The sequence below is a fragment of the Marmota flaviventris genome, chromosome 6 (assembly GCF_047511675.1).
Source record: "Marmota flaviventris isolate mMarFla1 chromosome 6, mMarFla1.hap1, whole genome shotgun sequence".
NCBI lineage: Eukaryota > Metazoa > Chordata > Mammalia > Rodentia > Sciuridae > Marmota > Marmota flaviventris.
Genome location: NC_092503.1, coordinates 102,424,138 through 102,450,834, shown reverse-complemented (window position 1 = coordinate 102,450,834; position 26,697 = coordinate 102,424,138). Strand labels below are relative to the sequence as shown.

The 26,697-nt window shown below is 34.0% G+C and overlaps 1 protein-coding gene across 1 annotated transcript in view; it reads right to left on the bottom strand.

The window, feature by feature from the left end:
* The window catches only part of Pkhd1 (PKHD1 ciliary IPT domain containing fibrocystin/polyductin), a 432,276-nt gene that overhangs the window by 131,455 nt on the left and 274,124 nt on the right, over positions 1-26,697 (bottom strand). The window contains exons 53-54 of the mRNA XM_027938269.2: positions 16,244-16,357; positions 13,159-13,246 (exon numbers count right to left, since the gene is read on the bottom strand). Coding sequence (XP_027794070.2) covers positions 13,159-13,246; positions 16,244-16,357 — 202 coding nt within the window. The remainder of the gene's footprint in view (positions 1-13,158; positions 13,247-16,243; positions 16,358-26,697) is intronic.

Here is a 26,697-nt window from a genome sequence, read left to right as displayed (position 1 = left end):
TGGCTTCAAACTTGGGATCCTACTGCCTCAGCCTCTTGAGTAGCTGGGATATACAGGCATACACCACTGCACCAGGTCTGACTCTATATTCTAATACTTGAACTGGCTTGTTATAATAAAGTTTGAGTAATAAGCAAAATAAGTTGTGATCACTTTTTAAATTCAATTCCAGAAAAGATGTTCTTATTTATTAGATAATATGCTATTGAGCCAAGAACCTCAATAAGTTTTGATTTCCATAAAAGATTTTTACATAATTTCAATGTAACAGGCATATACTGGACACTTTCATTATGTTCTGCTTTGTACCAGATATAAGTGGTATACCAAATCAATAAAAATATATTTTCTTCTCCTGCAGAGGTCACTTGGAGGAACAGGACATAGGTACCTTAAGCAGCTTACTGACACAGGTTAGGAAGCATATTGTTATTAAAATTAGAAATCATAAAGTCAAGACCACATGTTATAATGGTTTGGATGATAAAAAAATATGTGCCAGAGGGAAGACTGATAACTCTGTGAAGAATGTGATGGAATCTTTAAGCATAAGCAAAACTTGTACAGATAAAGAAGAGATGGGAGGGCACTGCATCTGATACCTTTATTTTATTTACTAAGTATTTAGAGAGTCCCAATAGTAAAATTGTTATAGAAAGCCACACATGTAGTGCTTAAGTGATAAATGAAGCAACGAGAAGAGGAAAAAAAATATTCTAAACACAATGCATCCAAAGAATATGTCACTAATTTGATACAGGAGCTTGTGGAAGAGATACTATTAATATGATGCTCAAGATCAGGGGAAAGGATGAGGTATCGAACAACTTAATTTGCTTTTCAGCTCAGAGTTATTTCCTTGTAAATAACAGACTAAATTCATAAATCACTTGAGACACCTTGGCCCTGTTAGAATGGTTATTATACCAAAGATGGAAGATAACAAGGGCAATGGGTACACAAAGAAAAGGGAACCCTGCACACTATTGATGGGAATGTGAATAAGTGCAGCCATTGTGGAAAACGGTATGGAGGTTCTTTAACAAATTAAAAGTAGAACTGCCACATGACCCAGCAGACTACTTCTGGGTACGTATCCAAACGAAATGGAATCAGTATACCCATGAGACATCTGCACTGTCAAGTTCATAGCAGCTTATTCAAAACAGTCAAGAAATGCAAGTAGCCTAAGTGTTCACAAATTGATGAATGAATAAAAAAAATGTGGTACACATACACAAAGGAGTATTATTCAGTCTTAAAAATAAAGGAAACTCCATCATTTTCAACAACATGGATTAACCCGGATGACATTATGTAAGTGAAATTAGACAAGTACAGAATGACAAATGCCTCCTGACCCCACTTATGTGTGGAATCTGGATGTTGAACTCATGGATGCAAAGAATAGAAGGGTGATTACCAGGGGCTGGTGGTTGGAGAACTGGGGTGATGCTTGTCAAAAGAAACAGATTTCAGTTAGAGGGGGAAAAAAAGTTGAAAAGATTTATTGTGTATCATGATGATTATAGTTACTAGCAATATATCACATTCTTAAAAATTACTAGGAAAGTATATTTTAACCATTTACAAAAAAATAAATATATGAGATACATACGTATGTGTTAATTAGCTCAATTTAGCTATTCCACAATGTACACATATTTCCAAATGATTTCACACATCATAAATGCATGTCATTTTAAACTTATTGGTTAATAAATTTAAATAAAATAAATGAGTATATCACTTGAGAAACAAGGCACTATAGGACAAAAATACTGGATAATGCCTTATCCACTTTCTTTCTCTAAAGGTAAATGTGATAGGGGAAACACTTCAACAAACAGGCACAGGCAATAACTTCCCAAATAGGACATCTATAGTTCAAGTACTAATAGCAAGAATCCATGAATAGGGTAGCATAAATTTTCAAACTTCTGTACAGCAAAGTAAATGACAATGTGAAAGGACAGCCTATGAAAAAGGAGAACATCTTTGCCAGCTACTCTTGTGATGGAGGATTAAGATCCAGAAATCAAAAAAGGTTCACGTATGCACACACACACACACACACGCACGCACACACACGCGCGCACACACCAACACACACACACACACGCACGCACACACACGCGCGCACACACCAACACACACACACACACACACACACACACCATTCAACAAATTGGCAAATGAACTAACATTCTCAAAAGAATTTCAAATGGCCAATAATTATATGAAAAAAAAATGTTCAACATCATTCACTGTCTGGGAAATACAAATTAATATGACAATGAGATTCCATCTCTAGTCAGAATGGCAACTATCAAGAATACAAATAATAATAAAGGTTGGTGAGGATATGAGGGGAAAAGGAACTCTTATATACTGTTGGTTGGAATGTAAATTAGTATAGTCTTTATGGAAATCAATACAGAGATTCCTCAAAAAAACTAAAAACAGAACTACCATATGATCTGTCTATGCCACTCTTTGATACTTATACAAAAGAATTAAAGTCAGCATACTTTAGAGATACATGCACAGCCATATTTATCAAAGCACAATTTACAATAGTCAAGTTTTGGAATCAGCCTAGGTGTCCATCAACAAAAGAATGGGTAAAGAAAATGTGGTATAAATACACATTGGAGCTTTATTCATCCATGAAGAATAAAATCATTTTACTAGCAGGAAAATCGATGAAAATAGAGGGCAGAGTATTAAGCAAAATAAACCAGACTTAGAAAAAAGATAAGACCTATATTTTGTCTTATATGTGGAAGCTATTGGGAGAAAAGGGGCAGTGGGGAAACAATATCATGAAAACTGAAGGGAGACCCATAGGGAAAAAGAAAGGAACCAGGTGGAGGTAAGATGGGAGGATAAAGAGAGTAAAATTGATCAAGTTATTACCACAAAGTAAGGGCAGTAAGGAATCAGGGGTGAAAAAAGAAACTTTGCAAAACGTTCTCCATATTTTCCTATAGGTAACACTGCTCCTCACCCAGTTGCTCAGGTAAAATGGTTCAGAATATGCTTTTACTTTTTCTCATTTATGTAAAATTCAATCCATCAGTAAAGGATGTGCCTGTCTTCAACATATATTTAATCACTTCTTTCCTCCTCCATCACTAACCCCTTATCTAAGCCACTATCTGGTGTCACCTGAAAAACTGCTATGTTATTGCAATGTCTTAGCAGTCAGTTTTTGCATAGCTTAAATCAGATTCAAGCACAAGTCAGGCCCTGTTTCTGTTTTGTTTAAAAATCTTCCAAAGGTCAGAATAAAATATAAATATTTTCATAAGATTAATTGACAAAGTCACCATTTCATCTCGAAGAACACATGGTTACCCAAATACGCCCAAGTGAAACACATACATAACAGAGCAATGGGTGAAAAGCAAGTTCTTTATCTTTATATAATTTGTTTTGATTTACTTACACTACATAAAAATTCCAACAGTTTTATTCATCTGTATTCCCAAAACCAACAGAAATAAGCTATGATAAGAGTAATTTAGAGATAAATTTGTAAATAACATAGGACAAAAAGAAAAACATTTTTTCTTTATAATATTTTGCTAAGCTTACTTTGTTGGTAGTGCAAAAAAAATGAATGTAAGTTTATAGCTAACATGAAATCTTTATGCTTAAGTTCTCACACAAATATTATTGATAAATTATTTATATACAAATAAATTCAGATATTTAAATCTGTTGGTAGAAGCTTAGAAAGAGGTCCAAATAAAATGTGATCTTACCAAAATACATTTGGCTTATTAAACTGACTTAGCATTAAGACTGTAGGGCAATACTTAAATAAATGGCTTGAACAGGGTCTTTAGTTCAGTCAATACTGTGCCAGTATCATCTTGCCAGATCTGCTAATGTTCTGTAGCTATGTAAAATGTTATTATCAGGGAATACTGAGAAAAGGGTGTATGGAAACTATTATTTTTATAATTTCCTGTGAGTCTTAAATTTATATATATATATATATATATATATATATATATATATATATATATATATATATATATATACACCCCCCCACACACACACATATATATATATATAAAGAAAAACATCCATAAAACCAGTACATTATGACATTATGATAATTACATACCATTCTTATAATCTCTTTAAATCACTCCTCCATCTGACTGATACTAAGAAATTTCATTTTTAATTTATAATACATAGAACACAAGCAATAGAATTAGACAAACTGGGATAAAAATTCAGCCACAGGAACTTCTAGCTTTACAAACTTGGAAAATTTCTTTAACTTCTCCAGCCCCAATTTTCACATCCATAAAATGCAGATAATACCTTACTTACAGCACTGAGAGATTTAAATGAGATAATGCATGTAAAATGCTTAGAGAGGCCGGATATATAGCAAACCTACATGATAAGAACTCAATAAATGGTAGCTTGCTAATAACTATGGATAGTTTTAATTAATAAAATTGAATTTCTTTCAAAATAGCCTGTAGCTCAGACTCAGAATGAGGTTTTTAACACATTCTATGAGAAAAATCCATTCATATGGCTCCTGCCAAATTCCAACTTGCTAACCTTTTAATTATAATTAAAGTTTCTTATTGATCCCTATTAGAAATGCCTACTTCATAGATTCTTCTGGGGTTCAGAAAGGCACTTCACACTTAGCATGACCATGTCTGAATTCATAAACTTTTCCCCACACTCAATCCTATTCTAGAGAATGAGGCTACCACCGCTCCACACAGAGACACAGGAAAGCCGCTCACATCGGATGTGTCAGTGACACAGTGACAGTGAATCCTGGGTGTCAAGTTGATTGGGTTAAGGGCTATCTAGAAAGCTGGTAAAGCATTATTTCTGATTGTATGTGTGGAGGTGTTTCCAAAGGAGATTGATATGTGAGTCAGTGGACTGAAGGGAAAACACCTGCCCTTGGTGTGAGCAGGTACCATTCAATTGGTAGGGGACAGGATAAAAATCAGGTAGAAGAAAGATGAATTTTCTTTCTTTCTTCTGGGGTTGGAACTTCCTTATCCTACCCTTGAGGAACTTCCTTATGCTACCCTTGACATCAGAACTCTAATATTTATACCAGTGGTCCCACAGGTTATCAGAACTGAAGTGCTGGATGGAGAGTTACACAAGCATTCCAGGTTGTGAGGCTTTCTGATGACCCAACTGACCAGCCTTCCTGGTTCTCCACCTTGCAGATGACATCCATGGTACTTTTTGGTCTCCTTGATTATATGAGCCAATTCCTCTAATAAATTCCCATTCGTGTGTGTGTGTGTGTGTGTGTGTGTGTGTGTCTATCCTATTGTGTCTGCCTCTCTGGAAAGCACTGACTAACTCAGTATCTTAAATATTTTATATTTTATAATTCTTCCAACTTCTCTCCATGGCCTGCAGTTTCCAACCATCACTTACCTGGCTCTTGCTCTGGACTCCTAATTGGCATCCCAAAATTTACTTTAGACCTCTCCTATAAATATAATCATAGGGAATACTTCACAATCACACTGCTTCCTTAAAATCTGACAGAATCACAGTGCTCTTAGATTAAAAACTAAACCTCTTAATATTACCAACCAATATGGCTCTGACCCCCATGACTACTTGAAACCCTATTATGCTCAGACCCAGCCTTCCATATCAAACATGCTGGCACTCTCTCCACCCTCTCTTTTTGCAACAGAATCACTTCTCAGGCCTCTCCTTCTCCATCACCTCCTATGTTGATTCCTCTACTCTCAAATTCTAAAAAGTCAGAGTGACCCTAATCTTATTCTTAAGCTCCAAATTCTTCCTCTACCTCTGTCTTCTGAATTACTGTCATAAACTACTTCCAGGAGGACTTCCTTCTATTTTCCTGACTTCTAAGTTATGAACCTAATTGCATTTTGACATCTCTGCCTGCTGTCTCCAAATTAACATGTACCAGCCACCTTCTACTGGGAAAAACATTCCCACCCCCCTGACCTCTCATCTTCATGCAAGTTTCCATCATCTACCAGGTTGTACAATCAAAATACCTGGAGCACACTTCCCTCACCTCAACATGCAGTCATTAGCATATCTGTCTCTTCTCATCTTCACTGCCTCCTTTACTTTTCTAGCAACCATGATTTCTGTCCTCAATTGGTCTCATGACATTGAATCCAAGCCTTGGTCCTGTAGCAGCAGAAAAATGGGCCAACAGTATTGGCCCAAGAGCTATATAAACCCCTAGACCAACATATCCCAGCTTCAACCTGCTAACACGATCCTTCTTGCCCTGCAAGAATTCTGTCTCTTGTATTCTCATGTGAATAAACCCTTCTCTTTTCACTCTTGCCTTTTATTATTGTCTGTGGATTTCCTTCTTTGAGTTTACAAGACAAGAACTGGAAAGAAATTGGCAGTGAGTTGCTGGGGTTTGTTGAGACACTGGAAGGCATAGCCCCCATTAAGAGCTGCAATGTACTGGAGAGTAGTGGAGGAGAACTGGTCTCAGCATTGCTGGCTGTTACTCTGGGAGCTGATGCTAGCAGGCATCCCCTGCTGTGATTAGCTGCTAACACTACAACAGGCATTCTTGGCTATAGAGATATCAGCTTACACAGACCCCAGCCACAAGCAGAAGTAGAGAATCAAGTTTCATCTCACAGTTTCAACACCCCACATTTGTTCTTGTCACCTCAACCTATCATCTACAAAGCCAGACCTGTTTCTTAAGAACAACCCAGACTCCATTATTCCACTGCATAAAACCATGCAAAAATTTCACCTTTGCTGTCTCATGCCCAAAGTCCCATGTAACTGGGCACTTGCCATATCATACAACTCTACCCTCTGCTGACTGGGTTCTGGTGATAGTGACCTTTTTCCTGACCCTTCCATTACACATAGGCCACTGTGGGGAGAATACTGTACGTCTCTCTTCATAGTGCATTCTTTCCCACTCATATTACACAGTTGGTTTTCCATCAGATCTCAGCTCCAATTTTTCTTCCCCATAGAGAAATCCCCCCATAGAGACATAGGTAATCCAAAAGGTTACCCTGTCACATTCCCCACCCTAGCCATTTTCTATCATACCACCCTACTGATTTCCTTATTGGCACATTTTATATTCTGCAATTATGTCTGTATTTCTGTGTTTGCTTGTTTGTTGTTTCTCTCCCCACCGAGATGTCAGCTCCTGGAAGACAGCAATCCCTATTACTTTGTCTTTATATCCTAGTGCTGAAACCAGACCTGGCATATAGTATTTCTCAGATATTGGCTGCGTGTTGACTGCTGCTACTGTCCAAAGCTCTTCTTCTACACACACCCCAACTTGCCTAAATAAAGCTCCTATGTCTTTAAATTTCCCTCTCTGAAATCACTCTTTGGGAAAGCCTTCTCTAACTGCCCTCCCTGCCTTGAGTTTTTCTATGCACATATTCTTGGGATCCTATCAACCCCTCCTTTTACATCATTTACCATATATATAATTTTTTACATTTGTTGAATATTTATTTGATTAATGTCTGAGGATGGAGTTCTTGTCAGTCTTTACTTGTTATTTTATCTCCAGACCATAGTTTAATGTTTGACACTAGATATTCATCCTTGAAAACCATGTTGTGCAAATAAAAAGTTTGAAATAACAACAGAAGCAATACCTATTCTATGGAAAAAAAAAAAAAAAAAAAAATATATATATATATATATATATATATATATATATATAGAGAGAGAGAGAGAGAGAGAGAAGAGAAGAGAAGAGAGAGAGAGAGAGAGAGAGAGAGAGAGAAGCACACCAAAGCAATCACTACCTATCCTCTCACCCACAGGGAGCCTTACTGTACTGCATATCCTTCTAGACATTTCTCTATCCAAATGCATGTATACAAAGATATTTTATTTACAAAATTAGGCTAATAAAAAACATTAGTTTTGACTAAATTCCTTTATTTTCTCCACTTTGTCAACTCAAAATTTATTCTTTATCTGCCAACTAAAAACTTTAAAATGCATTAAATTGCTATTCTAATTAACATTTATTTCATTTATAGTAGAGAAGAAGATATATTTTTTCTATGTGGATTACTCAGATGCATGGATTCTTTTATGGCTCACATATTCAAATCTTTTAGAGATTATGTTTCTGGTTCACACTTTTTAAACTATTTTTATGAGTTCTAAATACATTACTCTTCCATCTGCACTGTTGTATGTTACAAATGTTTTCTAGTTCAAAATTTGCCCTTACATTTTTTAATTGACATGTAGAAATTTTAATTTTTTATGTCATCAAATATATTATTTCTTATTGTTATGGTTGTTCCCTTAATTTTATTATTAGAAAAGTCCCCCCTAGGTTAAGTTACAAATATTCACTTAATTTTCTTCAAATAAATTTTATGGTTTTAACTTTTTTACATTTTATTTTGTAATCCATTTATAATTTATAATTTAAGAGTAAAGTATAAAGTGAAAATCTAATTTTATATTTTCCCTAGCATTTACTAAATATTCCAGCATGTTTTCAAATAAATTGCTAATTTATTCAATTTACAAGTAATACAGTTATATGTGCACGGGTATATTTCTAGACATTCTTTTCCATGTGGGTGCTAATAACACATTACTTTCCTCACACTAAAGGCATATATTAAAAAACAAATTGCTAATGTTTGGCAATTTTCAAATGTTTATTATCCCAAGTAACTTAGACTTTAATGAGCAGATTCTGATGCATATATTTGGTTTTTGATTAAAGTTGCATTAGATTTGACATCTTTAAAACTTTGAATCTTTCAATTTATATTATGCCTCATCATATTTATCTCATTATATGCCTCTTAATAGTGTCATATAGCTTTCCTTTATTGGTCCTGTAAGTTTTCTAAAGTTTCCTTCTAGATATTTTAAATTGAATTTTACACTATAATTTAACATTTTATTGCTCATATATTAAAAGGCTATTGATATGTGCTTGCTAAATGCAATTAATATGTTTTAAGATGGTTCTCTAGTTTTCTAGGACAAAATACTTTATAATCCATACAAAAAATCGTTTGAATTGTTGACAATAGTTAAATCTAATCCATTTTTCTTGCCTGAATACAGTGGCTAAAACTTTAATAAGTTTTCCAATTTTTGCCTTTACCTTGCATTGACTGATTTCATTAGACTTATTAGTTGTTTTGTTTCTGATTTCTCACATGGACAGGTTGGCTTCTTTATTTTTGTTTTCTCATTGAATCATGAAACATCTTATGTGCTGTCAAGTTCAATCATATTTCACATGTTATATTCTTGGGTTTTTATTGTTTATTTGTTCTATTTAATTATGCATGACAGTAGAATGCATTTTGACACATTATACCCAAATGAAGTATAACTTCATTCATCTAGTTGTATGTGATGTAGAGTTACAGAGGTCATGCAGTCACATATGCACTTATGGTAATAATGTCTGAGTCATTCCACTATAATTCCTACCCCTATGCCCACTTTCCTAAATACATTACTTCACTCCCTTCACTCCCCTCTGTCTAGTTCAAAATACCTCTATTCTCCCACAGCCACCATTGTGAATTAGCATCTGCATATCAGAGAAGAATGCATTTGGCCTTTGCTTCTTTGGGATTGGCTTATTTTGCTTAGCATAATATTCTCCATTTTCATCCCTTTATTGGCAAATGCCATAACTTCATTCTTCTTTATTGGTGAGTAATATATATATATATATATATATATATATATATATATATATATACACACACACACACATATGTATGTATATATATATATATTTATAAATAAATATATACCATATACATAATTTTATTTGATATATAGATAGATAGATAGATCACATTTTCTTTATCCATTCATCCATTGAAGGGCACCTAAGCTATTATGAATTGACCTGCTATAAACATTGATGTGGCTGCATCACTGTAGTATGCTGATTTTAAGTCCTTTAGGTATAAATCTAGGAGTGGGATGATTGGAGGGGGATGACTGGGTCAAATGGTTTGTAGTACTCTTATTGTTGGTTATTTCCCAAATATTCTGTTGATGATGGTTTGATGACCTCTTTGATAAAAATGTTTTTTGCCTTTTTTTATGTTGTAAGAAATTCAGGTTCTTTGTTTATATCTTGTTTTTGTCTCTGCATTCATTATATTGTGATCAGACCTTATTAGCATTAAAATTTATCAAGGTTTTAAATATTAATGTATACTCTGGTTTAAAGAATTTTATATTTAAATGAGATTGGCTTTATGTTAGTCAAATTATTAACATTTCAAAATAAATGTGAAAGGGGTAAGTAAATTTTTTTAGATGACTATACTTTTGTTTATTTGCTTTGTGGTAGCAGGGATTGAAACCAGGGAAGCTTAACTATTGAGCCAGAGCCTCTGCCCATTTTTATTTTTTTATTTTGAGATGAGATCTCAATAAGTTGCTTAGGGCCTCACTAAATTGCTAAGGCTGGCTTTGAATTTGTGATATTCCTCCCTCAGCCTCCTGAGTCTCTGGGATTACAGGTGTGGGCCACTGCACCTGGCTGTATTTTGGTTTCTGTCAATTTCATTTTATATTTCTAAGAGACTTCATTTATATATTTTTTATATCAGGTAATCATGTATAAAGCTTTCCTGTTGATATCTCAATGGAAATTGAAGTTTATTAATGTAAAATGTACTTATTTGAACAATTTGAGACATTTATTTTGACTTTTATACTTTTGTTGATAATTTTGAGAACTTTCTTTTTAAAATTAAATAATTCATTTTTATCCAATATTTAAATATTTTATGTTTGGTTTGAAAGTTTTCTCTGGAAAAAGAAAATAAAATATTTTGATTTTTTAGCTCATATTTTTCCTAAATTGGGTAATTTTAACAATATTTTATTTCTACTATAAAGATTTATTCTTACTTTCTTCTGTTTTATATATCTTTTAGTTGTTTTGTTCTCTTACTATTCATTTTCTTCTCTTTTCCTACTTATTTATGTTTTCTTTTTTTCTTGATCCCTTCAGTGATTTGGAAGGTATTTTAGTCTGCTTTTCCATTGCTGTGACCTACCAAAAGAGCTGACAAGAACAATAAGAGGAGGAAAAGTTTATTTGGAATTTACAGTTTCAAAGATCTCAGACCATAGACAGCTGACTCCATTCCTTAGAGTGGGAGGTGACCGAGAATATCATGTCAGAAGTAAGTGGTGGTAAATCATTTCAGAACATGGAACCAAGAAGCAGAAAGAGAGAGAGGGAGAGAGCTCTTCTCAGCAAGGACAAAATATATACCCCAAAGGCACGTACTCAGGGACTCACCTCCTCCAGCCACACACTCTCTCTCCATAGTTACCAACCAGTTAATCCCTATCAGGAGATTAATGCACTGATTAGGTTTAGACTCTCATAACCCAAACATTTCACCTATAAGCTTTCTTGCATTGTCTCACACATGGGCTTTTGGAGGATACCTCACTTCTAAACCATAACAATATCTATTTATATTGAATTCTGCTAGAACTAATTAACTTATTTTTAAACTTCCTATGGCACTCTCATGTGCCATTTCCACCCTCCTTTCCAAGACTATCATCCCAGATTTTATTTGAGAATTTTGAACTGTAATAGCTAATTTATGGGTCAACATTGTTAGTCTATATAACACCATCAAGCACTTATCTAGGCGTTACTGTGAATATATTTTGTAGATGTGGTTAACACAGTCAGTTGATGTGTATTTAATATTTCATAGATGTTAACACACTTATCTTCAATAATGCGGGTGATCCTTATCAATCAGTCAGAAGACTCTAAAAATAAAAAAGTTGATATTTTCCTGAAGAAGAAGAAATTCAGTTTCTTGCCTCAACACAGCAACATCAGCTCTTGCTCAGAACTTTGCACCTTGCCAACCCCCACTTCAGGGTTCCAACTTACCAGTAGTGTTTGCATGCACCTGGTGGTTCCATCCATTGTTTTAGATAAACAGAATCTTGATTTCTTGACTGACACATTAACAGTTTCTTTCATGAGAACAATTATTAGAATGTGTTTTGTTTTAAGGGTTTAAATGTACCGTAGTTACACTATTAAATCATTTTCAGTGTTTATCATATTTTATAGAATTCTTGAATTTCATTCCTATCCCCTAATTTAAATCCAATTCAATCTCTTTGTCTTAGTGCTTTTCTGATCTCTATCTAGTACCTTCTCTTTTGTCATTTTTATCTGCCGATCTTGTCTTCTGACTCTTTGTAGATTTGCATCAATTGGTTCTTCATATTGCCTGATATTCAATTTAAAGCAGTGGTGATTTTTCTTTATGCTGAACCATTAAATTTCATGCCATTTCTCACTGTTATTTATTCTCACTCTGATTTCTGTCTGTATCCTAAACTGATGATTTTTCAGTTCTATCGTACTCTCAACTCACACTTCATCTGTTATCTCATGGAATTCACATTTTAAAAAACTTTTTATTGGGGTTGGGGTTATGGCTCAGCAGTAGAGTACTTGTCTAGCGCGTGCAAGGCCCTGGGTTCAATCCTCAGCACCACGTAAAAATAAATAAATAAAATAAAGATATTTAAAAAAAACCTTTTTGTAGACAATAACAAATATGCATTATCTAGAATTCACTCCTAGAATGAACTATGCTCTTCTTCCATTCTTTGCATGTTCCGTTCTCCTAATTATGGTATGGAGGTTTTTCAAGTACCTTATAACATTTTACTTTGCCATTTAATTCAATTTTGAATTACTATGCCTAATCTAAAATCCAATCCCACATTGTAACAAAACCTCCAGTAGACAAAAAACTAAACCCATGGGCTGGGGTTGTAGCTCAGTGGCAGGGTAAACTGTGAGAACTAATTTATGGTCAACATTTTGCCTACCATGTGTGAGGGACTGTGTTCAATTCTCAGCACTGTATCTAAATAAATAAAATAAAGGTCCATCAACAACTAAATATATATATATATATATATATATATATATATATATATAACAACAAAATATATATATATATATAAATATATATATATATATAAATATAAATATATGTATGTATATATATATATATATATATATTTAAACTAAACCAAAAAATAAAAGTGTCTAATTTAACCATTCCTTACCTTTCATTTCCTGAGGCAATATTTGCTCCAAGATGTGTCCAGGATTTTTTAGGATAAGCACTGTGAAGCTGAACTTTTCCATAAACCCCTGAAAAGTAAAAGAAGTAAAAGTAAAAAAGGAGAAAACCCTTCAGAATCATTATGACCAAGTAAGTAAAACTCACTTCAGAGGCTATTGTGTGAAATATGTGATACAGAATCTAGAAATAAAGGTGTCCATCTTGTCAGAAAATAGAATATTTCAGTGCTGTGTTTTACAGTAAGTCAAATATACCTCACATGGGTGTGATATGTATTTTCTCAAAACCGATCAAGAAGTGAATGCTACATACCTAAAGTCTGGGACACAGACTGCTATAATGGCTAACTAGTTACATTTGGAGAGGTATTGCTTTCCACCATTAAACAACTTAAAAGTATTTGCAATTCTGTTGGAAGTTAACTGGTTTCAATGTTTTATGTTATACCCTAGATTCTCCAAGAGGCAAAGCTAATTTTATTTCCTGAGAATAGGGTTTTGGTACTATTAGCTTTGCTTTCAGTGGTTAGACTTAATATTTTGTCTTTTAACAGATATCAAGGGAGAGGTCTCTAGGCCCCTTAGTTTCAAACTATAATTTATTTCAGCCTCACAAATTAAAGTCTTAACAGGAACATGCTTGGTGCACTCTCATTTTATTCCTTCAGGTGTCTCCTCTTACATATTTCTTTGCCATTTTCAGCCATACTGAGCATACTTACTCATATTGTAGTGATCTAAAAATATTGTGACCATGAACTCCAGAAGTAAAAAGAAAAAAATTATAACCATGTACTCCAAACATATGTAAGCTTTTTAGATGAACTTAGATAATATTCATTATTTTAGATAAATAAATATACATATATGTGAACATGTTCATATGCATATTTGACTTGAAGCTTTCATATTTTTTTCCTATGCTCAAATGGACCCCATTTGGTTGCAAGCCACTAATCTAAAATCTAAATTTAATTTTTTAAAAAATTTAAACTTTTAAGAATCTAAAAATTTCAGAATATTCAGAAGAAAAATTTACAAATAAAGTAAATACCAATAAGACACCCATAATATGCCTGGGCTTTTCATCCATTGTGGTCTAAAAAAATAAAATCCTCATTTTAGAACTTAATTGACTATTAATATTAACATCTGTAATTTTCCCATATTCTAACTCAAAAAAAAAATTAGAAGACAAAACTAAAATAAGAATTAATGAGCCAGACACAGTGGCATACACCTGAATTTCCAGTGTTTCAAGAGGCAAAGGGAGGAGGATCCCAAGTTTGAGGCCAGCCTTGACTACTTACTTAATGAAGTCATAAACGACTTAGTGAGACCCAATGTCAAAAATATATACTAAAAAAGGGCTGGGATGTGGATCAGTGGATGTGCCTCTGGGTTCAATCCCCAGTACCAGAAAAGAAAAAAAAAAAAAAATAGAATGAATGGGTTAAAAATAATCCCATGTTCAGGACATGTTCTTGAACCAACCTTTCATAATTTAGTTTCATGAGTATTTTCCCCAAGATATCATTTAATTAAAAAAAATCTTTTTTCACCTTAGATCAAGTAAACTAGGCACAGAATAATTCTGAAGTAATTTACAGAGATTTCCAACAACAACGTTTATAACAAAAAGCAGTCATGTCCTTAAATCTGAATTATCCAGAAAATTCAATTGACCAGAAAAGCAGATTTCTTGGTCATTTCCAATCATCAAAGGTTTACTGTAAAACAACACCATTTCATAGTTGTTTCAAGGAGATTATAAAGGATTTTAAAGGATTAAAATCTTTCATTTACTTAGGATACCATAAAAATTTAAGCATGCAGTGAAACAAATATTTCATTCTTTATTTCAATTTAGTATCACAGAAAATTTGAAAAACACTGATTTGACTACATGGCTGGATCAGGGATCAGGACATACATCCATGTATGCCCCTAACTAAAATTTTAATACAATGGGATCACTCCCCAGAACAGAAGTCAAACAAGCTTGTTAGGATCCTTCTAGCTTGTCAACTGGAAAAAGTGCAAAAATGATTCAACCTCAAGTTATTGGAAAAATAAAATAAATAGATAGTATGCATGAAAATCCTTTGAAAACTGAAAAACACTATCAAAGTATTATATGCTAATGATTAGAACTAAGAACTTAAAACTAAGTTAACAAATGTCATGCTATCCTAACATTAATATCTCATAGTGTTCAGAATCTTCATACAGAATGGTCATTTCTCTTTTGCCCCAACATTAGCAGACTCACTTGAAAACATGACACAACACTGCTGTAGGGGAGGAGCCAGTGAAATCAGTACCCTGGCCAATAGCAGAAACACATTTAAGCAATGTGACAGCATAGTATTTACAAACATAATGAAAGAACAGTGAACTGATTCTTTTAACTGTTCAGTAAGTGAGGGAAAGGAAATAACTAGAAGAAATACAGTGTTTGAAAGTATGAGGGATACCTAGCTATCCCTCTTTACTTATGAAGTTAGTAATGCCAACAGAGACAATGAAAAAAAATACTTGAAATTTGATGAACATCCTCTTATCCCTTAAGACTGAGTGGCTTTGAAGTTCTGACATGATTATACAAGTCTAGACCCAGTTTCTATGCTCTTATACAGAACAATTTTAAAATAGGATATGGTATCATAGCAATGTCAAGTGAAGAAACTGTTAACAGTAAATGTCTCTTAGTAATCTAAGTATCTTTAAGTTTTAAATGTACCAACAATCATATAGTATTTATTGTTGATAATATGCATTATTAGTTCATACTGTGATATTTGACCAATGTGGATATAATTCTGAGTTCTGACACTACAAAGCTGTGGCTGCGTAGCCTTCTGCAGATTGTTCATGAGTCTTAGTTTTGAAATCTGTAAAATAAGTGCTGTTCACAGGTAAACTGGTAAGTGAAATAATAAATACAAATCATCTAAATGCACAGAATTTAGTAGATGTCTTATGAATGTCACTTCTCTGTCAGACACACACACAGAGAGACATGCACAAATAATCCATTTTTAATAAAAACAATTTTATACTCACCAATTGTTCCTGGGTCAATACGAATTTCACTGTAACGATCACAAAAGATTTCTTCTGATGCTCTAAGGTGAATCAGTAGCTTTTGGGCTCTTTCTAATGGATTTTCTAAAGTACCTGTTTACAAAGAAAAGTATATCTTTCAAAGTACTTTGAAATTGAGACAGTATGCAAAGTTGCTGCTGAGAAATTTAGAGAGAAGCACTAACAGTCACATAGATGGAATAAGAGCAGGGAAAGAAATGAGTACAAGTGAACTTCTCTAGATTACTGTTCAGCAAATATTCGCCATTCTTTCTTCCTTAGTTCAGGGTACACTATCCTGATCTACTAATAGTTAGCCCCAATTTGGTGGAAGTGACAGTGATATAAGTTCTCAGTAGATGTTTATAGAGACAGGCTGGTTTTCATCAGATCTCTTACAGTGCCCTTCTCTGCCAGGAAAGGAGAATTCCTTCAATGACCTCTCTGCTCTCGAACCACATACAGAACAAATCTGAATTGAACATGCAAGCTGGAGCCAAGGACAACCCAGTTGAACATAAATATCTTTCTTTTACAAACCACTGAGATTTAGAGATTACTTATTCCACACAATTATTGCAGCAAAACCTGGCTGACATGTTGTCTAAGGCTGTGGGATTCACAAATCCCTGGATATGCAATTTAGTATTGAATCTTCACAATAAACCCAAGAAGGATGATTCTTGCCCAATTTAAAATTTTCATACATGAGTAGGCTCATAGGTTAAGGGACTTGTCTAAATGTAGGCAACTAGTAAGCAACTATGTTTGAACAAAGGTCTGTTTGCCTGTGTTTTATTAAGCAAGTGTTATTTTTATAAATTCTTTTAGCAGCATAAAGACACATAAAGGTATGAGACAAGGATACTCAGGCAACATATGAAAATCACTGCTGACCTAAGCCTATGGCTACAAACAGGGGTGTTTGGTCACTTTCACAGTATGAAATTGTACAGGGAATTTGCTGAAGTGGGCTAGCGAATAAGGATTTATATAGTATATATTCTTTTGAAAATATATCATAGAGTACAGAAAATATCAGAAAGAGTTGGTCATTTAAGAAATAAGTGGTAGAAAAGTAGTCCTCAAACCCTATAGTGAATCAAACAAGTTCACAAAAACAAGACTTTCCAGTTCAGAAATTTCCTGAAAACATAACCAAAAGTGAGATTGCCAGTTACCATATGAATAACTGATAAACTTAAAATTACCCAGTTTTCCTTTGGGTTAGTGGTTTTTCAAATAGCATAAAAATCATTGTCCCCACTGGCATTTCATAGGTAACTGGTCAGACAAAAGGCTCCAGGTGAGTTTGAAGCCTGCTAAATACCCATCTGCACACTGCAAGCTTCACAGTCTCTACTCTGAAAGGAATTGTTGACAGGAAGGCTCAGAGGGGCAAGCGAAAGTGCCTAGAGTCAGGTCACAAGAGAGTGAGGATTAGAGCCCACTGGCTGTATATTTCCAAGAGGACACTAAGGTCCGCTGCTGCTCTGTATAGGTAATACCCATCCCCACTTGAAAAACAAGTGTATCTTCTCAGCTCAAACAAAGATGTGCTAGAGCAGGAAGAAGGGAAGCAGGGGAGGAGGAGAATGTTAAGCAAATGTGTAGGGCACAGCTCTTATCTTGCGGTTATAAGTCTGTCCAGTAAGCTGTTTTCCAACTGTGATTTCATTTATTTCACGGAGGGTAGTTTAAAGTCTTGAGGAAAAAAAAAAAAATGGCCTAGCACTAAACAGATACCAGAGAGAAAAAAAAAAAAAAAAGTAGGACAGTTTTTGCCCTAGAGAAATATATGCAGAGTCCCACAAAAAGAGTTCAGCGTTTCTCTAAAATCAGAGATTAAATCAATTATGCAACCCAAAACTGCAGCACATGTGGAGTTTCGCAGAAAGCCTGGGCAAAATTAGTCGGCCTGCCATGATCTTTTGGTATCCGAAGTAACCAGAGTTTGGATTCTTTTTTTGTTAAGATGAGGGGTAGGGGGCAGAGGATAGAGACTGGGTAGAATCCAGGCAAGGATAAAAGAGGAAATAAAAGCTATTCTAACATCAAGATGCACTGCTTCTTGAATTTGTAAAAGCTTGACAAATGGAAAACTAAAGGCTGAGATCCTCGGTGTTATTCTCAGATCTAGCAAAGAAAGATGAGGAACTTTCTTCAGCATGGACTTTGCCCCTAAATGAGAGTAGCCACTTCTAAGAGAAGATGCTCCAGATAAGATAGTCTGTCCTTGGTTTATCAACATAAAGCTACTCCCAGCTGCCCCAAACCATAGCAAAAAAACATGTAAAATCTGGAGGAATTTATATACACATAATGGGAGGGGAAAGAATTGTCATTGTGCTGCAAAACTGTTCCAGATGTTTTTGCAGACATGATTTCATTTCATTCTTGCAGGCTTTTGATAAATATTGTAGAGGTTCTCATGAGGAAACTGAGGCAAACAGAGGTTAAGTAACTTGTCATGAATTACATAGCTATTAGGTGGTGAAGTTGGGCCTTAGACTTAATAAGTACCATTCTAGGATATGTAGCTGTGGAGGAATAAAAGAGAAATAAAGCAAAGTTGCTATTACTTAGCATGATGGTGGGTAACAGAGGGGAAACAGAACAGGTTCCAGATGCTAAAATCACCTGGGGAGATGGAAGAAAATAAGTTCTGGTGTATGAAAGATAACCATTATAATGATTTGGGGAATATGGTACAAATGGATTCCATGAACTTCAAAAGGTAAGAAAAGGGGGAAAGGACCTTTTATTATTTTATTAACTAAACCTCTTTGATGGAATCAAGTAAAATCCAAGTTTACACGTAAGCCCACTCTATCAACACGACTCCCCACACCTTGTACTTGGGTAACCCATACTGGATTACTTACCAATCTCTTAGCATTCTCCATGCACACAAGAGCCTTCAGTCTTTTTTTTTTTTTAACCCTCATTCTTCCTCTTAACCTCCCCTCAACATTTGGCTCCCTGTAATTGATTTCTAAAAGTTTTCTATGCATTTGACTTAGATGCCCCCTTTTTGTGCATGAAAATATCTGTGCCCCCTGATGCAATAATTCTACTTCATGAAATTTGTCCTGAAGAGCTAGTATGGACAAAATTTAATGCCCAAATTCTTCGCTGCAATGTTATTGTTATAAATAATCACAAACAGTTTTAAATGCTTTGAAACAGCAAACAACTAGAAATGTCTCTGATCATGTGGAACCCCTTCCTGTCACCCCTGGCTTCCTAACAAGCTCAATAGCTGACCTCACAAGCCCTAAGCATTCCACCTGCTCCCTTGCCTCTGCTCTCTTGGCCTGAAACATTACCCCTCCCCTTGGAATCATGGCTCTTATTTACTGCCAAACACAATTCAGATGCCACCTCTCTTTGGATCTTTCTTTGTCAACTAAGTCTGGGTTGTTGTCCTATCCAGCTGTTCCAGTATGCCATGTATTACCTCAAGACTTCAAAAACTGCCTTCTGCCTAACTCTTTCCTTGGTGAGCTGAGAGAGTAAATAGTATGTGGCCAGCAGAGTTCATTTGTAAAAATTTTATACAGAAATAGTGAACTAGATAATTTTTACCAGTTCTCCACCATGAAACAATTAGAAATAAAGCAAACACTCTGTAGTAGTTAAAAAAAAATCTCATTTCACAATTTTAAACTTGTATGCATTTAATATCCTAGCTTCAAAATACATAAACTAAGCAAAAATGAGATAACTATGAGGAAACAATAGATCTATCTATAACAAACGTGGAAAAGTCAACACACCTGTCTCAGGATAAATAAGATAAGGTTACAGCACTTTTGAAAAATACACTGCTTGAATAATAAGCAAAGATGAAAAAATAAATCAACAAAGAATGCACATTCTTTTCAAGCATGCAGAAAACATTTATAAGAACTGATTATATGATGACCATAAAGCAAGTTTAACAAATTTAAAAGGATCAGAATTATATAACTTATGCTTTCTGACTATACTTCAATCAAAATGTATAATTTACAATGAAAAGTAAGAGCCATATGAAAATAAAGATTTTCCAGTTATCTGAAGATACTGTGAGAAAAATAAAAATGCAAGATATATGAGAAAATACATTTTCCATATATGTAGCCAAAAAATATTATATCTGAAAAGTATAAATGTCTTTAATAGGTAAATAAAAAACAGATTATCTGTCATTAAAAAGAGTAAGAGAACAATTACTTCACAAGATGTTCCCAAATAGAAAATAAATTTATAGGATTTGGGTTGTGGCTCAGTGGTCAGAGCGCTCTCCTAGGATGTGTGAGGCCCTGAGTTCAATCCTTAGCACCACATAAAAATAAATAAATAAAATAAAGGTATTGTATCCAACTACAACTAAAAAATAAATATAAAAAAAGAAAAGAAATTTATAAAATTTATTTGATTACATTAGAAATAAGATATATGAAGTTAAAATAATAATTAAATCTCACTATATTTCTACTGGAATTGATAAATAATGTGTAATTGAACTATATATTTTTATTTTCTGAAAATCTTCTATATACATGTCATCTTTTACAATGACTAAGAATTTATTAAGTGACTATTATGTTGCAAGAACACTCATCAGTAAGTTTCATTTTCTAAAACAAATGAAAACTGGCCCAAATTCTAAATATATCTTCTGAATACTTTTTCAGTTGCTATTCACTGAATCGAAAATAACCAAATTCTGAAATAGTTTGTATTTGTACCTGAATTAACCTTGAAATTCTTATAAATACAATGATTGAACATGAAACATGGATTAGGAAACCAACACCCAAATCACTTCTACTCATTTCACTCCTGCCATTAGAAGTAGGTTATATGGTAATAACTGTAAGTTGAGCTTCTACTGAAAAGCATGACTATTTTTCTCGTGTCCTGCTCTATTTTTCTCCAGAGTAGAGCCTCCAGAATGGTCTCACTATTAGATCCTAGATGGCAAGCAGTTCTGAACCAATTAAATTATGATGCATACTCTTTTCTAAATTAGCTTTAATTCCTAGTGTATATTTGCCTCAGTTATCCTAACATACTTTTTTTCCAGAAAATAAGAGGATAGTGGAAGGGGTTTGCAGCTCACGAAGTAACAGATGACAAACATTTAAATAGACAGACATGATTTGAATATCACACAATGTATATATGTAACAAAACATAACAGAGTATTCCATAAATATGTATAATTTTATATATTATTTTAAAAATCTTTAAACTTTTAAAAATAACTGGTAATAAAAACCAGTAGTCATTATCATATAATTAAGTCTAAGCCCTCACAGGGTGATTTTGTTCAGGATGACAAATTTTTTATCTTCAATGTTGCCTCTCAATTTATCAATAATTGATAAAATATTAAAATAAATATGCAAATGTGTTATTCATTCACTACTTGCAAAATATATAAATCTTCATACATTAGGTTCATCAGATTAATTTATTTCTATTTGCCTGAGTATCCCAATGGTAACATGGTTACAATAATATCATTCATTTCTTGTACAGTTTAAATGATTTAGTGTATTTCAATAGTGCAAAGCACAATGCAATGTCTTAATATAAAACAGGCCTTTAAAAAATGTTGGCTCATAATGATAATAATAAAAACAGTAGAGGTAAAAATAAAAATATGACATTCATTTCAAAATTAAGAAAAATAAGGCAAGCTCTTCTTAGCAATTAATGTCCACCTTGCAAAGTGTTAAGACACTAGACATTTCAGAGGCATAAAAACTAAGTGATCATTCATTTGGCCAGCCCAAGGAACTATAAGGAACACAAAGAATATTCCTCTCAGGCAGAGCCCACCTTCCCATCATGCATTTGTGGCCCAGAGTTCCAGGGCAGAGCCACTCTACACTCGTGCAGAGAACCAACCTGCACTGGGGTTCCTTATTCACCAAAGCATGGCTCCACAGCCCAAAATCAGGAAACATACAGGCTTGAGGCTGCCACCACCACGAAACTGTAATATCACTGCTTCCTGCTAGAGTCTGTAAACAAGTCAAGATGGCGCCTGGCATTTTGCAGAGGGAGTGGTTTGTGAAGTAACACCAGCGAGCCATTAAGTGTGGAGATTCCTGATTGGTTGACTGCTGTATCTAGTTTATGTTAATTAGATAAGCTGTGTGGAATGTATAAATACCTCTGTTGTCCTACAATAAACGGCTTCCACTCCTGCTGTATCAACGTACACAAGTTGTTCGTCACCCCCCGGTTATTTTGCTGCAGCCGTCTGCGGCAGCTTCCATCAAGAGACAACAGTAAGGACCTATTAATACAACACCAAGGTCCCTGTGGCCTGGCTGCACCAGAGTTTTCTCTACTAGGGGTGCTAACAGTTATCCTGTTGCTGATGTAACAGAGAGTCTTGCATAGGGTTGCCTATCTCTTATTTCTCCTAACAGCCAACTTCCGATGGTTATACTCCCACTAGTCATATAATTTAATACATCTATATTCTCACATCCTACCTCATAAACATCTCAGTAAACCCCCAGACCATGAGATATTTCCACCAGCAGAAACTGTAGACCATTATGCAAACCTATTGATTATATTGTGGAAGATAACTGAACTCATCATTTCTGTTTATAGTGACAAAACTGTAAATGTAAAAATAGAAGCTGATATATGGCTGCACATTGGTTACATTGAGTGCTATAATATTGATCTCTCCCTTAAAAGTGAAGTATTGGTAACCTGCAGGCACACTATAAGACAATAGGGCAGAAGCTATAATATCTCAGATCTACACTGCTAGAGAGGAAGACACATAGACATCATGAAAAAACAAGGGAGGAAAGTGCCCCAAACAAACCAAGACACTACAATGATAGAATCCATAGGTAGTGAAGAAGGTGAAATTTCAGAGAAGAAGTTCAGAATATACATAACTAAAATGATTTGGGAATTAAAAAATGACCTAAGTGAGCAGATACAGGCAATAATCAATCACTTCAACAAAGCAATAAGAGAACAAATACAGGTTTTAAGAGATTACTTCAAAAAAGAGATAGAGATACTGAAAAAAACAAACAAAAATCCTTAAAATTAAAGAAACAATAAACTAAGTAAACAACCCAATAGATAGGATCACCAACAGACTAGACCATTTGGAAGACAGAACCTCAGACAATGAAGACAAAATATACAATCTTGAAAATAAACTTGACCTCAACAGTGAAGATGGTAAGAAATCATGAACAGAACATCTAAGAATTATGGGATACCATCAAAAAACCAAATTTAAGATTTATTGGGATAGAGGAAGGTTCATAGATTCAAACCAAAGGAATGCACAGTCTCTTCAATGAAATAATATCAGAAAATTTCCAAAGCATGAAGAATGAATTAGAAAATCAAATACAAGAGGCCTATTGGATACCAAATGTACAAAATTAAAACAGGTTGACACCAAGACACATTCTAGTGAAAATGCCTAGCATACAGAATAAGGATAGAATTTTAAAGGCCACAAGAAAGACAAATCAAATTACCTATAATGGAAGACCAATTTGAATCTCAGCAAATTTTTCAACCCAGACTCTCAAAGCTAGGAGATCCTGGAAAAACATATACCAAGCTCTAAAAAATAATGGATGCTTACCAAGAGTCTTATATCCTGCAAAATTAAGCTTCAAATTTGACAATGAAATAAAAACATTCCATGATAAACAAAAGCTAAAAGAATTTACAGCAAGAAAGCCTGCAGTACAGAACATTCTTGGCAAAATATTCCATGAGGAGGAAATGAAAATCTGCCAATGGCAGAACTACAATAAAATAAAAGCCCCCCAAAAAAGAGAAAACAAATCATGCTAAATAACAAAAATGACCAGTAATAAATCATATCTCAATAATAACCCTAAATGTTATTGGCTTAAGCTCACCAATCAAAATATATAGGCTGGTAGACTAGATTTAAAAAGGCCCAACAATATGCTGCCTTCAAGAGACTCATCTCATAGGAAAAGACACCCACAGACTGAAGGTGAAAGGTTGAGATAAATATGTCATTCACATAGCCTGCATAAACAAGCAGGGGTTTTCATCCTCATATCAAATAAATAGACTTCAAGCCAAAGTTAATCAAAAGGGATAAAGATGGACATTTCATACTGCTTAATGGAACCATACATCAACAAGACATAACAGTTATAAATATATATGCCCCAAACAATGGAACATCTATGTTCATCAATCAAACTCTTCTCAAGTTCAAGAGTCAAATAGATCACAACAAAATAATTCTGGGTGACATTAACACACCTCTTTCACCACTAGATAGATCTACCAAACAAAAGCTAAACAAAGAAATTATAGAACTCAATAATACAATCAATAACTTAGACTTAACTATATAGAGTATATTATCCATCAATGAGCAAATACACTTTCTTCTCAGCAGCATATAGATCCTTCTCTAAAATAGACCATATATTATGCCACAAAGCAAATCTTAGTAAATACAGAAAAGTAGAGCTACTATCCTGCATTCTATCAGACCACAATGGAATGAAATTAGAAATCAATGATAAAATAAAAAATAAAAGCTACTCCAATACCTGGAGACTAAATAATATGCTATTGAATGAATAATGGGTTGCAAAAGATATCAAGGAGGAGATTAAAGAAATTCTTAGAAGTAAATGAGAACACTGATACAACATATTGAAATCTCTGGGACACCATGAAGGCAGTGCTCAGAGGAAAGTTCATTGCATGGAGTTCATTCCTTCAAAGAAGAAAAAAATCAACAAATAAATGACCTAACATTACATCTCAAAGCCCTAGAAAGAGAAGAAAAAATCAACCCCAAAAGCAGTAGAAGATAGGAAATAATTAAAATTAGAGCTGAAATCAATGAAATTGAAACAAAGAAACAATAGAAAAAATTGACAAAAAAGTTGGTTCTTTGTAAAAATAAATAAAAATTGATAAACTATTAGCCATGCTAACAAAGAGAAGAAGAGAGAAAATTCAAATTACTAACATCCATGATGAAAAAGGAAATATTACAATGGACCCTACAGAAATACAGAAGATAATTAGAAATTATTCTGAAAATCTGTACTCCAATAAAATAGAAAATATCACAAAGACATCTACAAATTTCTGGAGGCATATGATATGCCTAAACTAAATCAGGGTGATATACACAATTTAAACAGATCAATTTCAAGCAAGGAAATAGAGGACACCATCAGAAGTCTACCAACCAAGAAAAGCCCAGGACTAGATGAACATACAATTAAGTTCTACAAGACCCTTAAAAATTAACTAACACCAATATTTCTCAAAATATTTCATGAAAAAAAAAAGAGGGAACACTTCCAAACACATCCTATGAGGCCAATATCACCCTGATTCCAAAACCAGACAAAGACACCTCAAAGAAAGAAAACTTCAGACCAATATCTCTAATGAACATAGATGCAAAAATTCTCAGCAAAATTCTGGCAAATTGAATACAAAAATAGACAGTGTATCACAATCAAGTAGGGTTCATCCAAAAAAAAATGCAAGGTTGGTCCAACATATGGAAATCAATAAATGTAATTCATCACATCAATAGACTCAAAGATAAAAATCATATGATCATCTCAATAGATGCTGAGAATCTATTGAGATGATCATTTGATAAAACACAGCATCCCTTCATGTTCAAAACACTTGAAAAATTAGGGATAACAGGAACATATCTCAACAATATAAAGGCAATCTATGCTAAGCTCCAGGCCAACATCATTCTAAATGGAGAAAAATTGAAAGCATTCCCTCTAAAAAGTTGAACAAGACAGGGATGTCCTCTGTCACCACTTCTATTGAACATAGTTCTTGAAACTCTAGCCAGAGCAATAAGAGAGTTGAAAGAAATTAAAGGGATACAGATAGGAAAAGAAGAACTCAAATTATCAATATATGCAGATGATATGATTCTATACCTAGAAGACCCAAAACATTCCACCAGAAATCTCCTAGAACTAATAAATGAATTCAGCAAAGTAGCTGGATATAAAATAAAACCAAAATATCAAAGGCATTTCTGTACATCAGTGACAAATCCACTGAAAGTGAAACTAGGAAAACCACCCCATTTACAATAGCCTCAAAAAAAAAAAAATAGAATCCTTGGGAATCAACGAAAGAGGTGAAAGATCTCTACAATGAAAACTATAACACACTAAAGAAAGAAATTAAAGAAGACCTTAGAAGATGGAAAGATTTACCTTGTTCTTTGATAGGCAGAATTAACATTGTCAAAATGACCATACTATCAAAAGCACTATACAGATTCAATGCAATCCCAATCAAAATCCCAATGGCATTCCTTATAGAAACAGAGGAAGCAATCATGAAATTCATCTGAAAAAATAAGAGATCCAGAATAGCAAAGCAATCCT